The sequence below is a fragment of the Lathamus discolor genome, chromosome 15, assembly GCF_037157495.1.
Source record: "Lathamus discolor isolate bLatDis1 chromosome 15, bLatDis1.hap1, whole genome shotgun sequence".
Taxonomy (NCBI): Eukaryota; Metazoa; Chordata; class Aves; order Psittaciformes; family Psittacidae; genus Lathamus; species Lathamus discolor.
In genome coordinates, this window is record NC_088898.1 from 145435 (window position 1) to 158993 (window position 13559).

The window sequence follows — 13559 nt, forward strand, 5'->3', positions numbered from 1 at the left end:
TCAGTTTAAGAAGAGGAATAACATCAAAATCATTAGATTATTTTTGCATCTTTAATGTCTCTTCCAAACAGGTGAAATTTGTCTATTACCTAAAGGTAAACAACGAACAGAAAACTGTTTTCTACTGACCGTTTTTTCAGCTCTACAAACACTGTTTCTTCAATAAGTATGTATTTCAGGTACACAGGAAGGGATTCTTTTTGTTCGTATTTTGTAAAATAAGTCTCTGGGATGCCAGTCTTTCCTGCCTCTTCAACTCTAAGAACCGTGTAAGAATTGCCACTAGAAGTGGAAAAAATCTCAATGGCAATTTCAGAGCTTTCTGCCTTGCTGCTGTTGAACATAACCTAGGAAACAACCGGAAATCATCATCTGTTACCTTTAAAGGCATAGAATCAACAGTGCACAAGCTAATGTAAGAATTCTAAGGATATTAAGAATAACATTCTCAATTTGGACAACCTTTGTACCGAGAGCAGATGTTTGCAAGTGTCTTAGGTAGAGTCACCAAAGTTTTAAAATGATTTTGTTATGGTGATAAATTCACATAACTAAACACCTGAAAAACTAATACTTAGGTACAAATACAGCTTAAATCAGTCACCCTGGGTTAAGAATACTAAGATGAAAGAAAGAAAGAAAGATATTTCCAAAAAAATCTATGCAAAAGTTTTGTTTCAAGGGTAAAAGCAGTACAAAAGTGCATTGTAAACTGTTCTATACATTCCATTTGCCCATAAAAAGGATCTAAAGCCCTGATACTCTAGAAAGAAACTAAAACAATAAATTAAATCTAATCTACTTTAAGGAATTTAGACTTACACCATTAAAATAATAATAATAATAATAATAATAATAATACTTCTTATTCATCACTATTTTGTGCAAGACTTATTTCACTTTCAATTTATTCTCTTGTTCATTTACCCATGTAAAGCTTACCCCCTGCTCTGCATGCTCAGTTTCCTCACTTTCATGAAGAATACTCTCCTCATCTTCATTTTTCTCTTTTTTTTCAGTTTCCTGGGCAAAAATCTCCTCCTTCGCAGCTGTGTGTGTTTCTTCATTTTCCTGTTGACAACTGTTTGGCTTTTCCTCTCCTTCATTATCTCGCACACTGCTCTCAGCTTGCTGCTCCACCAGGCATTCAGCTTCTGAAGCCTTAACTAGTTCTTTCCAGTTAAAGCAGAGTTTTACTGGTCACAATCCAAAGAAATACAGATTGAAAACAAGCAAGCAAAATTACCTGTTTGCACCATTGAGGTATTACCTTGACCTTGAAGTGTGGGGTCTGTCTCTTGTTGAAAGTTCTAAAAGCAAAACAACAACAAAAACCCACACACAATTTAAAAAAAAAAGAATTGCTTAACCCAAACCCACTTCAGGCCTACACTCAAAAAATGCTTCAGTTTCTATAATCTAAATTTTAAAGCTCATGTAAATTTTCCCCAAAGTGAAAAATTCATACACCAGTAAGATTTTAAACCAGAAGTTTGTTTTCTTTATACCTGTTTGAAGATTTCTTTCACATTAAAATATTGGCTGATGGATATACTATAAGAAATCAATTCCTGAAAAATAGCTTCTGGGTAAGCCATTACTTTATCCATTAGAACTTGGTTGAAGGTCTCATACCTGTCAAATTTAAGGTCACTGTTTTAATAGACTTGAGTATGTATAGAAATAAAATGAAATACGGTTACAATGTCTAACTTTTTGACCAATCTCATGAACCTTTTAGGCTAAACCTTGTACTCTATCATTATTTTCACTCACCTAAAAAGGTACAGTACCTTGGAGTGTTAAAATTTTCCTAAAGAACACAAAGAGCATTGAACCAACAGCTCTAAACATGGGTGCAGTGGAGGTGTGTGCATGTGAGAGTATCTGCCTCGCAGGTGCGTATCACCCTTCTAATATGTCTCCAATCTAACAGATACAAAAGACCATCTGGGTGTGAAAACATAACTGCTTCCTCTCTGGTTATTTAATCCTCAGACCTTAGGCTAAGATCATCAGCAAGGAGAGAGGCATCTGCTGTTTTGACATGATTTTTAAAGTGACTTCTAGTCCTTGTGACTTTGAAAGGGATCAAATCTGTGAGCACAGGTGAGGGCACTGACTTCCTTTTGATGCATGTGATTCAAGAATCTGAACCACTACTTTAGTCTTCTGAATAAACCATCAGCCCTCTGGCAGGGATGACATGGTACCACATAATAATACTGGTCCGGTATATCTTAAAACTTCTATCAGTCTCACTTCTAACACATGGGTGTATTTTGCCTTAACTTCATTCAATATAGAAATGATTTTGTTTTACATTCTTAGGTGAAGTAGCAAGCAGTGCCTTTCACACTTTCACACTACAGCATAAGCAAGACCTAAGTAACACAAGCAACATTTAAACGTGCTTACTTTTTAAGTCTGCACCTACAAAACTCATACCTAGCTCTAATGTCATCTAAAGAACAAAATGCATTCTCCAAATGTTTCTTCAGATTTTCTTCAGAGCTTTCTCTTCTCATTTTATCCAAAATTATATCCAGATTAGCTTCCAGCATCTAGAACCACATAAGAAGAAGCCAGTAAAAAGGATTTGTAATTACTAAAATGCTTCATCACTATTTAGGATTCAAATAATTTAATTAGGTACATATATTCTACACCAAGAAGGAAAGCTACCTTAGAAAAACTCATATACTCTGAAGATCTTTCATAGATAATGAACATCTCTGACATTGCCGCCCCAAGTTGAATGTCAGACCTATAATTCGAGAATTTGACACACAAACAAGACCCTACAACTGTACAAGATCTTACAAGTAATAGAAACTTACAGCCACTCAATACATAAAACATAATCTTTATCACCTTTGCCATGTCAAGAATAAAATATGACTATACATTAAGTGTGAATCAAGCAGCAAAAAATTTACCTGACTCAATGAAACTACTCTGTAGAAATCCCAGTATTATGTCAAAGATAATGTTGTAAATTTTATAGAAGGTATTTTGAATTCCAGAGGGTTCTCTGCATTAAGAAGTCCTCTCTTTACATCATACTGCGTCTTTGGGTTTATGTTTATACCTGAGTTAAGTTATCATGTTCCCGTCTGCATTCATCTAATTTCTTCTGAAGTTCATCTTCCCGCTGGGACAGTTTGAGCTGATGAACATCCCAGAGACCCATGGCCTCCTGAAAATAGCTGTACAAGTCTTCACAATTCTGCTCATGCTGTTTAGCCAGCTCCTCAAAGTCTCTCTAAAGAAAGACATTAAAGTGAACCAGTTACTATTAAGCTGTTCGCTGTAAGGTGAAATGAATGAGTAAGGAGACATATGACATGTTCGAAGGCTGTCTGGCAGCATGCTATCAATATTCAACATGACCTCTTCTATTTGGAGACTTAAAAATAGTCCAAGTAAACCAAGGAAGAATGTGGACTTTTATTCTAGAAACTGAGATACTAAAACTCCTATTTCTTATTCTGGTACTGTAAAGCACAGAATCACCAAGTTCAGCACATGTCCTGAAGCATCTGTCTATCAATCATTTTAGGAACAACTGCCTAGCCATTTTCATGTATGGAATCCTAAAGGACAGGATTGAAAGAAATTTGGGATATCACTTATATCTATTCCATGCCTCCAGGCAGGATGTGCTATACCTAATTAATCCATGATAACCTATTATAAATATAAACCAAACAATTAGGAACTCTTTTGCTTGAATCATACCAAACTGTTTTTATTTGTGGGGCAGGTGTTGAGTCACATTCTAGACCTCTGTCTGATATGACAGCAGCAGCCTAAGATGCATGCAGCATTTCAGGCAGTAGCGCAGGGAGAACAGAGAGTAAGAAAACCAAATGTAATAAGCATACATCCATATGCTCCAGCTGTTCTTCAAAGCGATTTTCTAGTTTCTCAGTCAACGGAAGAAAGTCAGAATTCACAGTTTCTTCAGCCTCTTCTTTTGTGCAAATGTTTAGATTCAACAAGTTATTCTAAAGAAAAAGAATGCTAAGTTATTGACATATACATAATGTAACAAATACTGTGTGGCTTTTAGAGAGCATGGCTAAACTTGGTGTTTCTTTCCACACACTCACCCCCCCCAATCTCATATTCTGTCAGTAAACAGTACAATTCCGTTTGGACCCAAAGGTAGAAACTAAGGCAGAGAGGTGTAATTTCTTTCCCAACAAAAGAGAGATTCAGCACAGTGACTGGGGGCTGTGACCCTGGGTCCTCCACCTAAAAGTGGCACAGTACTCCTTTCACTCCTGGCATTTTTTACTGCTTTTACACATCTCAAGTACAAATATCATATGATACTGTGAAACAAAATGGACAGTAACCTTTCTAACATAAGACAGGTTAAAAAGTAATTTCACTTGTTGTCTCATGTTTGGTGGATACTCAAACATGTATTAATGTCACAACCTGTTGTACACTGTTACCAGCAATCCTTCCAAGAACTTGCAAAGCTGATACTAACCTTGTGTAGCTGCACTGCTGCCAAACACGTTTGCTGGACTCTCCCGTACTGGATGCGTATTTTCCGCATACACTGCAAGTTGTAGGTATCTTAAGGACATGGAAGAAGAGGGAAGAACAGTGTAAAGATTTCTGTATTTCACAATGCAGTGTGAAATGATGGCCTCTACTGAGTCTCAGCACAGGTAACATATCCCAGTAGTGTCTTCACACTTACGTAATATTATCAACCAATAAGGTATTTTAATACAAATCTTTTAATTATTATGTTTAAAGGTAGTGAGTTATTTACAATCACTAGCAACTTCTTTGCTGCTATAGAGGCTACAAACATTAAGACAGGATGTGTTCAGGAGAAGGTAGACACACAGAAGAAAGGTACACTATAGGACTTGGAGGAAGGAAGCATTCCAAATACTTCCCCTCTCATTCTCCAAGAGGAGTATTTTTGTATTATTGGGAACTGATCTGCATTAAGATCAACTTTCTATTTCCCCCAGATTAATTCTAACCAAGTCAAGCTCCTGCCGGATCTCACCATGAAAAAATGTTTGTGCTGGCAAAAGGGACACGAGGCAATGGACAGTTTATTTGGGTACTATTGCCAGCTCAAAGCAACTTAGAAGATACATGGAAACCCATGGAACAAACATAGCAAACAAATACTTCAAAGCAACTGACTCAGGATTGCCTGGAATTGCTTGAATTCCAGACTGTTTTTATGATTTCCCAACTTACCTATACTTTTGTTTAAATTCACCAAAGATCTGTACCACTCACTTATCTCAGCTTTTGTGTGTGTTGGAGGCAACAAATCACTATTGAAATATGAAACAAGTGTCAGATATCTTCAAATAGAATCCGGTTGGCTATTAAGGAATACAATTATGGGATTATATGGGATATCTCAAGGGACACAATGAAAATAAAATTACTGCTGTTCACCAAGACCACTGTTCACCAACAGGGAACTAACTGTAATCTATCTTGCTGCTACATACATTTTAAAAGAAAAACAGTAAAATATCGTAACGCATTGCACCCAAACCATCTTCTGGTCAGGATGGACATGCAAAGGTAGCAGTGTTAGATTTCCATAAAGACCTCTTTCTTAATTTATTATGCAAATTAAACTTCCCCCCAGCAATAATGCCTTGACAAGATCACTAGTTTATACAATCCACCTATACTTGTCTCTCCCTTTCTAACATGTCTCAAAGGTTAGGAATATTTACTTTCATATTCCTGCATTTCTAGCCCTCGACCCCCCCCCCCCCCCCCGTTTAGTGTAACTGGTGCACTCAAAACCAAGAGTGCTTTTTTTTCCATTAAACATAGCTTTACAAATGAAGTCCTGGCACTGCCTTACTGCTACATTGTACAATCACACACTGAAAGAGAGCAAGCGGCATTTTGCTATCAAAACCTTCATTAACTCTAGAAGGAATTATATTTTCCTTTGTTCCTGTTCTCTTTTGTCATACCCTAGGTGCTGCAAAAACTCCAGTCTCCTTTCACCAAGTAAAATCTGATCTGTTATCATATTTTCCATTTCTTTTTTCACAGATGGGGGATTCTGTATGTCTTCATTTGCCATAAATTCTCTGTAGGATTGAAGAATACACTGAAGTAAGTATCTGTTTGGGACACTTGTCACTGTGTCTTATTCATACATCAAAACGTATCTGACCTGAAACTGTGAACTATACAGTTCTTTTGGATGATCTTCCAGTCCTTGACTCTGTCTTGCCATTTCAAATGATGGAATAATTCCTTCTTCAGCTCTGATTTCATTAGATTAAAGAACAGCTTGGCAGTTGCCCTCTGGTTAGCCAACAGTGCTCTGTTAATGAGCTGTGCAGTAAAAATTCAAAACAGGAATAAAAGCAGCATAAAATATTAAAAAAAAAAAGAAGAAGAGCATGTTCTGTGTAAAATGAGTGGGAAATACAAATGATACAAATCATAAAGAATATCCTGCAAAATAAAAAGCTTTCCTACAGGCAGGGATAGGTAACTAGAAATAATGAACTTCAGTTCGAAAAGAAGACACTCTGGGAATATTGATTGCTACATCTCACAGGTAAACCAGCCTCTCAGGATGAAAGATTTACCATGGCCTCATTGTTTATCAGCCTGTAAACATCAGCCGACAAGCAGAAGGAAATGTTTTCCAGTATCACAGTATACTTCCTCAGTACAGCTGTTATCTGTGCAATAAAAGAATGAAGAACAGCAAAATAAAACCTGTGTAACTCCAACGTCACTTTCCAAAGTTAAGCAATGCTATGAACAAACCATTTTTTTTCCATTACAGTAAAATCAGATTGAGAAGAGAATCTTAAAATACTTCAAATCTTAAATACTGATTTTTTAAAATCACTCATATAAATAGTAACATTCCATTTTGTTACTACTCAACCAATTTCTCTTTAATAGCTGTGATGAGTGAGTGCTCTGCAGACAGGCTGCAATTTTAATTTAAAAATCAAACCAACTTCCTTTCAAATACCTGCAGCGAATCCACCCGTGCTTGGTGGATTTAAGCAAACATGGTCATCTCTGGTATTTTTTATAACTAATCAAACAGAAAAATTATCGGACCTATTCACAGTGTCTGCATTACAAAGAAAGGACAAACTGACATGAGTATAACAGATAGCTTTTGTTTGCCTGCAAGGACAAAGCAACAAGGACTTCCTTATGGACTATTTGTTTGTTTATTTATCCTAACATTTCCTGTGATCTCAAATGACTTACAGGTCACGCTGAAGCCTGCAGAAGCGTAGCACATCTATTACTGATACCCAGCCTGCCCAGACTCCAAGTAGCTTGGGCAGTTCCCAGCCGCAGAGTAGGTGCTTCCCAACAAAATAACCTCAGACCTGCTACAGTTTGACCTAAATAACTCTGCAGAAAAATAAAAGCAGCTCACATGTCCCTTGCATCTTTAATACAGGTAATTGTGAATGAAGCAAACACCTTGCAACTGGTAAAGAAGTATTTTCTGATTATGTGGGTATGAGAGAATCTACCAGTGAAAAGACAGTAACTGCCTATGCAACAGAACCCCTGGCAGATGTCTTTGGCTCCTGTGGAAACAAACTACTCTCTGCACTACACCCAGCACCAGAAGCAAAAAAACATCTTATGCTGAATTAACAGCTATGAAGATCACAGCTCACTTGATCAGCTCGACTTCTTTCAACCTTTTTTAGCGATTCATCCATTTCCTTAATCCACTTCCTTCTGGTTAAGGATTCCTGGCGGATGATACTCCACAGTTCTTCCAAACCCTGCAAGAAGGATTTATTTTCACTCTCACCGAAAATGAAATATCAGAAAAAAAAAAGAAAAAAAAGGCATTTATATATATCTTAAAACTACAGCAAGGCATAAGAAGCTGTTACGCAGACCAGGTACAAAGAAGTGAGGAGGAGACAATGGCATAAGTTGCCTTACTTCAATTGAGAAACCTCCCAAAGTAGTAGCAAACTCAATCTTTTTAAACAGATGTTCAATTTTTCTATCGGATTCCATCAGTTTTGTCAGAAGGAATTTTCCAGGCTCCAAAACAAAGGGCTCCATCTCCTAAAAAGGTAAGGAAGTCAGTGCAATCTTTTCAGCATTAGGCCTTGACTTTAGCATAGGGCTTAAGACTATCTGAATTACAAAACCCAGTCTTACCCTGGCAATGCAGGCAAGCTCATGATACATTGAGGTTAGTGCTTCATCGTGACGGCCTTGCCGGTGTTCTGACAGGCGTTCCAAGATATTACTCCTCATTTCCTCAGGAACTGCCAAGAAGAAATGAGGATGATGTAGCTTGGAACTGTTGCTGCAGAAAATGTAATGCATGCACAATGAATCCCTAAATCCACGCTCTGAGCTCTGTAGTTTCTGCAGCTGTTACAGTGCATGACAGCTTTCCACTAGAAGGAAATCTATGCAAATGTAGGTTAAAAATAGCAAAGCATATATCAAAAATTCCTTTGATTTTATTAATTTGTAATTTTCAGAACAATAAAAGCATGGAAACTATGAACTAAGTTCAGGTATTACTGATAAACTGCACCAACCCAGGAGACATTCAAGGCCAGGCTAGATGTGGTTCTAGGAAACCCTGATCCACATGAAGATGTCAGGTCATTTCCAAGTTTGATTTTATACCTTGTTCAGCTGAAATGATTATATGTTCCCAAGAAGGCAAATTAAAATATCTGACATTTCCCTCAGTGACATGGCTTAGTGGTGGTTTTGGCAGTCCTGGGGTAATGGTTGGATATGATGATCTTAAAGGTCTTTTCCAACTTGGGTGATTCTATGATTCTATGATTAAAAGAAATATATTTTACCAATAAAATGAGGAAGGGATCTGACTTCCTCAGCTGCATTTAGACTGACACTTCTGCAACCCTTTTGAAATATTGTAGCTTCTCTGAAACAGAAAGAGAATAAAGCTTTGATTTGTACTAAATACAGTACTTGCAGTGGTAAAATATTCAATTGGCAAAACGTAACATTTAAGTGAACATGAGCATAATTCTAATTTCAAAAAATATGATTCAAAGAGTCGAAGTTCCTTCTTCTGAGATGAACTGAACTGAGGAATTAGCCTGTGTTGATCACAAGCTCCAAACTCCTGTGATGGCATAAAAGCAATAAATGCTAGATTTTTATACATGCAAACTACAAAGACATACATACTATCTCTAACAGGTATAAAGATCTACAAACTGTTTAGTAAGATTTTAGCGAGAAATGTGGAAGTAGCCTTTATCTGCCCACTGCTCTTCCCATCTGCTGGGGTACTGTGTTTCTCCTCAGAGGAAGTGAGGATAAAGGCGTCATTATTCAGCAGAAGGATTAGGGCGAAAAGCATGGACACACTGATCTACTTATTTGCTTATTACATAATCATTACATAATCATCATGTAAACCATTAACATAGTCTAAAACAGAGTTAAAAAATACATATCAGACCAGGTGTGGTTTAGATTAAAAATAAAATTCAGACTTTGAATAAAAAAGACATACAATTTATTTTTAAAAGAAAAGCCATACAGTATGTGTGCCATTGCAAAATTAGCACGTTAATGAGCACTTCGACAGGCAGCAGCTCACTATACTCCATTTACATCTGGCAAGGAGACAGTCTGTTACAAGTTATTAGTGCTGTGACCAAGAATTCAGGCATGTCTAAGTCCCAGTGCAAATCTTGGTCTCCATACCTGTACTCATCAAGACATAAGTGGGGTTTTAAGCTCCTGCTCTCTACCTGTACGACGGTGGCTCCTGTGTGGAGGCACTGTAGGCTGTTCTTTCTGCACCCTGCTGCTGGTAACGCTGTCGCAACCTGGCATCAGTAGGAATTTCTGAACCCATAGCCAAGCGAGCCTTCCTCTTCACAGGAAACCTAGCCTCGTTCCTTACTTTATCCGAAGAGCATACTAAGTAACTTCCCTGCCTGGAACGCGGCACACATCTCCCACCGTTGGCACGCAGCCCCCGCAGCCAACTTCCAGGCCTGTTCCCAGAAGAAATGAGGTTTAGAACCTGCAGGACAAAGGGTTTGAAGGCTACTTGGCAACTACATGGCTTCCACTGCAGCTGCCGCAGGTGAAGGTACGCGATGACTCCCGGTGTCCGAGGGCCCTGGACTGGAGGGGAAGGCCCCTCGTGCGCCGAGGGGGCCCGGCCGCCGCCAAGCCTCAACCCAACAGCCGCGCCGCGCGGCGCCACGGCAACGCGGCGGCATCCTCGTCGCCATGGCAGCGCGGGGGGCGGGTCCTCGGGGCGTCCCGCCCCCCCGAGGGCAACCACGGCACTAGGGCTCCGCGCCGCCTCCAGCACCGCGCCTGCGCCGGAGAGGCACCACCCGCTGGGACAATGATGATGATGATGATGATGATGAATCAACCAGAAGGGGACAGGAAATTTAAGGGCCAAGGACACAACGGGCGGGCTTATTACAAAGTTTATTACAAAACCGCCGGGTTTCCCCGGGCACTGCCCGCTTGGCCCGCAGCTGCAGGCACACAGACAGACCGTGTCCTGTTACCCCCCACCTGACAGAGCCCCGCGCTCAATTCAAGCCAGCTTTTTTCAAGTCCTCTGGCAGAACTCGGCCTTTCTTCCGGGCCCTGGCTTTCTTCTTCTCTATCCTGTCCTTCTTCTTCTTCTGAATGTTCTTGCGACGCTTTTCCTGCCGCTGCTGCATCTTTTCCACCACTTTTTCTGTACGCTTCTCCCACTGCCTCTGATGCTGCACTTTACGCTTCTCCTTACGCTTCAGGGCTTCTTTCAGGCGCTCCTCATCGTCACGAATCTTCACACCCTCCGCCTTGTAGAGAACATTTGTCCACTTCATCTTGTTCTCTAGCTCCTGAGCTTTCTTCTCGTCCTTATCCTTGAGTTTCTCCAGCTTATTCTTCCTGGTCTCCAGCCTGCTCAGCAGCTGCTTGTAGTTTTTGCCTGTCAGAGGAGTGATTTTGCCTTTCACTGCTTTCCTCTTCTCTTTCTTTTTCTGGATCTTGCTCAGCTCATTCTCCTCATGGACTTCAACCCTGTTGAAGACGATTTCAGCTTTGCTCTCCTTTTTGCTTTCTGGCTCTACTGGTACCTCCTCAGTTTCTTTCTTCTCTGTTTTTGCCTTCATCATCAGCTCCTTTCTTCGGCGCTTCTTTCTCTCTCTCTCATACTTCCTTCGCTGCCTCTTCTCCAGGACTGCAGGGGGCAATTCTTTGGCATCATCCTAAGAAGGAGGATGGACATGAATCAGGAGCCTTACAGGGATAAATCAGAATTAAAAGTGGGATGTCCTCAAGTTCCCAATTTCAAATCTCTCACAAGAAATATGTGACTTGTGACAAGGAGTCACAGGCTCAGCGTTCAGAGACAGTGAACACAGTAAAGATGTTTCAAACCCCTTACTCTCTCAACACCCTACAGCTACAATCCCTTTCAGGTTCTTAGTGCTCTTCTTACTACAGATTACTGGGGGCACTGTCCCTTTGGCCAGGCTCTGGCCCTTCTCAGGTACCACAGAACACGTGATGGTCTCCCAGCAACGCCCCCTGGCACTTCCTGTGGGGATGGAGAGAGCCCAAACCCTGAGTTTTGTCCCCACACCCCCGGAAGGCCAGGGAGAATGCCTATTGCATTAACACATGTATGGATACATGTTAAAGAATTCTCATACTAGTCCAGAAGCTTTTTTAATCTTCTCATGTAGTCTCTGACGCAAGAGGTTTATTGCAGAAAAGGAAGGGGAATCCAGGTCACTTTTGCTCCCTGAAAACAACAGGAAGAAAACAGAAATACTTAAATGACAGCACTAACTCAGCGGAACTTTCTGTGGCTATGGAAAAAGCTCTGAGAACTCTGCAGATGCTGTGAACAGAACAGAAAATCTAAGCAAGCCAAAAGTTTCTATTTCATTGGTTTCTTTAGAATTAATTCCCTCTTTTCTACCCATATTGTCATTTGGACACAGCCTGGCATGCTCTGTGGCTGCCAGAAGACAAGTACCTGGCTGGTGGAAATTAAAACACTAACGATACGTTTTCTTGGTGACCAGGCTTTTTAGGCTGTAAATGGAAAGCTGAGCTGGCACGGCAGAGACTGCAGCAGAGACTTACTAGATACACTAAAAGTGCAGCTCAGGTTAAACACATTTTCCAAAGAGCCACTCAATTTCTGTATGTGCACAACAGCTTTGAGGGCACACGGAATAAGCAAAGATGTTTTTGATTCAGATGAACTTTTTAAAGGCTTTCTGAATTACACGTGTGTGAAGCGACAGAAAAGCAGCCACCTCAACTCAGGACACTTTAACCTGACCATGGCAATGCTGGCATTCTCACCTGTGACCAAGCTCTCACTTCTGCTCTGTGCAGCACTGTCTGGAGATGCTTTGCTGGCCTGAGGGGTTGCCCTCTGTCCTGGAGCAGGTTTGCTCGCATTAGGGACCGTCTGTTTCACTGAAGGCGTGTTCACCCTCTCAGCTTGCTTCCTGGGTTTCTTTCTCTTCTTTTTCTTGATCTGCCTGCCAGCATCCTCAGACTGCCCTGGCTGAGGCACTAGAAGGCAAAACCAAATCACGCAAACCAGCACGACACTCCCACTTCACAACATCAAGATATTACTGAACACTAAAGTTCCAGTATTTCAATGGCATATCTAAACCTTTAAAATTACATATTACAGGGTTTATTTAAATAGCCCAATAGCATGCTTGTACACTTCAGTAAAGTCCCAGTTCCCCCCATCCAATCGCCATATGTATAAGGTGAGCGGAGACCACTGCTTCCCCTGGGTGTCACCGCAGGGTGCTCAGGAGCCCCGTGGTGCAGCACAAGCTATGGGGTTTGTTCCTTGCAAACCGGCACAACAGCCTCCCCTGGGCCAAGCACCGGCGGAGAGAGGGGGGGCTGTCAGGAGCCAGGCCCCACGCACTGGCCCGGAGCGTCAGGGCATGAACCGCTGCGGCTCCGTTACCGAATTTCCTCTTCCGCGACTCCGGCGCCATCTGCGTGCGGACCCTCCTGGCCAGGCCCTGCAAGTACGAGTCCTGCGCGGCCAGGCTCGGCCCTGCGGCCGCGGGGCGCATGGCGGCGCGACGGCCCCTCAGCACCCCCGCCGGCCGCGCAGCCGGCAGCACGTGACCTCAGCCCGCACCGGGCAGGAAGTGACGACAGCGAACCGGCGGCGCGCCCGGATTGGCCGGGGGACAGCGCTCGCAGCGGTACCGGCGGCGCCCGCTCAGCACCGCAGGGCGCCGGTTAGGGCAGGCCGAGGCGGAGGATACAGAGCGGCTTCATTGATCACAAAAACAAACGGAACGAAGGAAAACCAAACCGCACACGCTCGGGAACGCGGCCCCCGGAGCAGCGCTGCAGGCGCAAGGAGCCGGGCTCCGCGGGCTCGGCCCAGCACGAGGGGGAGGCTGCTGAGCTGGGAGGAAACCACCCTGCTCTGCAGGCCCCACTGCCCAGTTAGACACACCACCGGGCACACCAACACCAGCTTTCAGGTAGGTCACACAGCGTTAACA

At 41.9% G+C, this 13559-nt stretch overlaps 2 protein-coding genes across 4 annotated transcripts in view; both read right to left on the reverse strand.

The window, feature by feature from the left end:
* The window catches only part of CCDC180 (coiled-coil domain containing 180), a 25805-nt gene extending 15334 nt beyond the window's left edge, over positions 1 to 10471 (reverse strand). For 2 of the 3 annotated variants that reach the window (XM_065696099.1, XM_065696098.1), the window contains exons 1-17: positions 9783 to 10471; positions 8859 to 8941; positions 8191 to 8300; positions 7966 to 8094; positions 7689 to 7799; positions 6618 to 6713; positions 6194 to 6357; positions 5988 to 6107; positions 5242 to 5321; positions 4505 to 4593; positions 3888 to 4010; positions 3092 to 3265; positions 2449 to 2564; positions 1509 to 1635; positions 1271 to 1310; positions 943 to 1172; positions 130 to 347 (exon numbers count right to left, since the gene is read on the reverse strand). In XM_065696099.1, coding sequence (XP_065552171.1) covers positions 130 to 347; positions 943 to 1172; positions 1271 to 1310; positions 1509 to 1635; positions 2449 to 2564; positions 3092 to 3265; positions 3888 to 4010; positions 4505 to 4593; positions 5242 to 5321; positions 5988 to 6107; positions 6194 to 6357; positions 6618 to 6713; positions 7689 to 7799; positions 7966 to 8094; positions 8191 to 8300; positions 8859 to 8941; positions 9783 to 9889 — 2117 coding nt within the window. In that variant the 5' untranslated portion in view covers positions 9890 to 10471. The remainder of the gene's footprint in view (positions 1 to 129; positions 348 to 942; positions 1173 to 1270; positions 1311 to 1508; positions 1636 to 2448; positions 2565 to 3091; positions 3266 to 3887; positions 4011 to 4504; positions 4594 to 5241; positions 5322 to 5987; positions 6108 to 6193; positions 6358 to 6617; positions 6714 to 7688; positions 7800 to 7965; positions 8095 to 8190; positions 8301 to 8858; positions 8942 to 9782) is intronic. The other variant, XM_065696100.1, reaches the window with a different exon arrangement.
* Positions 10466 to 13188, reverse strand: SURF6 (surfeit 6). The gene is made up of 4 exons (XM_065696148.1): positions 13004 to 13188; positions 12370 to 12585; positions 11706 to 11797; positions 10466 to 11258 (listed from the first exon to the last, which is right to left on the reverse strand). The coding sequence occupies exons 1-4, from the start codon at positions 13113 to 13115 to the stop codon at positions 10590 to 10592; spliced, it is 1089 nt and encodes a 362-aa protein (XP_065552220.1). The 5' UTR covers positions 13116 to 13188; the 3' UTR covers positions 10466 to 10589.
* Positions 13189 to 13559: the final 371 nt, after the last annotated feature.

Bases quoted from the DNA above. Each gene is read 5' to 3' on its own strand.
- SURF6 (XM_065696148.1), bottom strand. From the start codon at position 13,115: ATGCGCCCCGCGGCCGCAGGGCCGAGCCTGGCCGCGCAGGACTCGTAC. The intron at 12,586-13,003 runs GTAACGGAGCCG...TTTGCCTTCTAG, and splicing joins GTCGCGGAAGAGGAAATTCG to TGCCTCAGCCAGGGCAGTCT. The intron at 11,798-12,369 runs GTGAGAATGCCA...TGTTGTTTTCAG, and splicing joins AAGTGAGAGCTTGGTCACAG to GGAGCAAAAGTGACCTGGAT.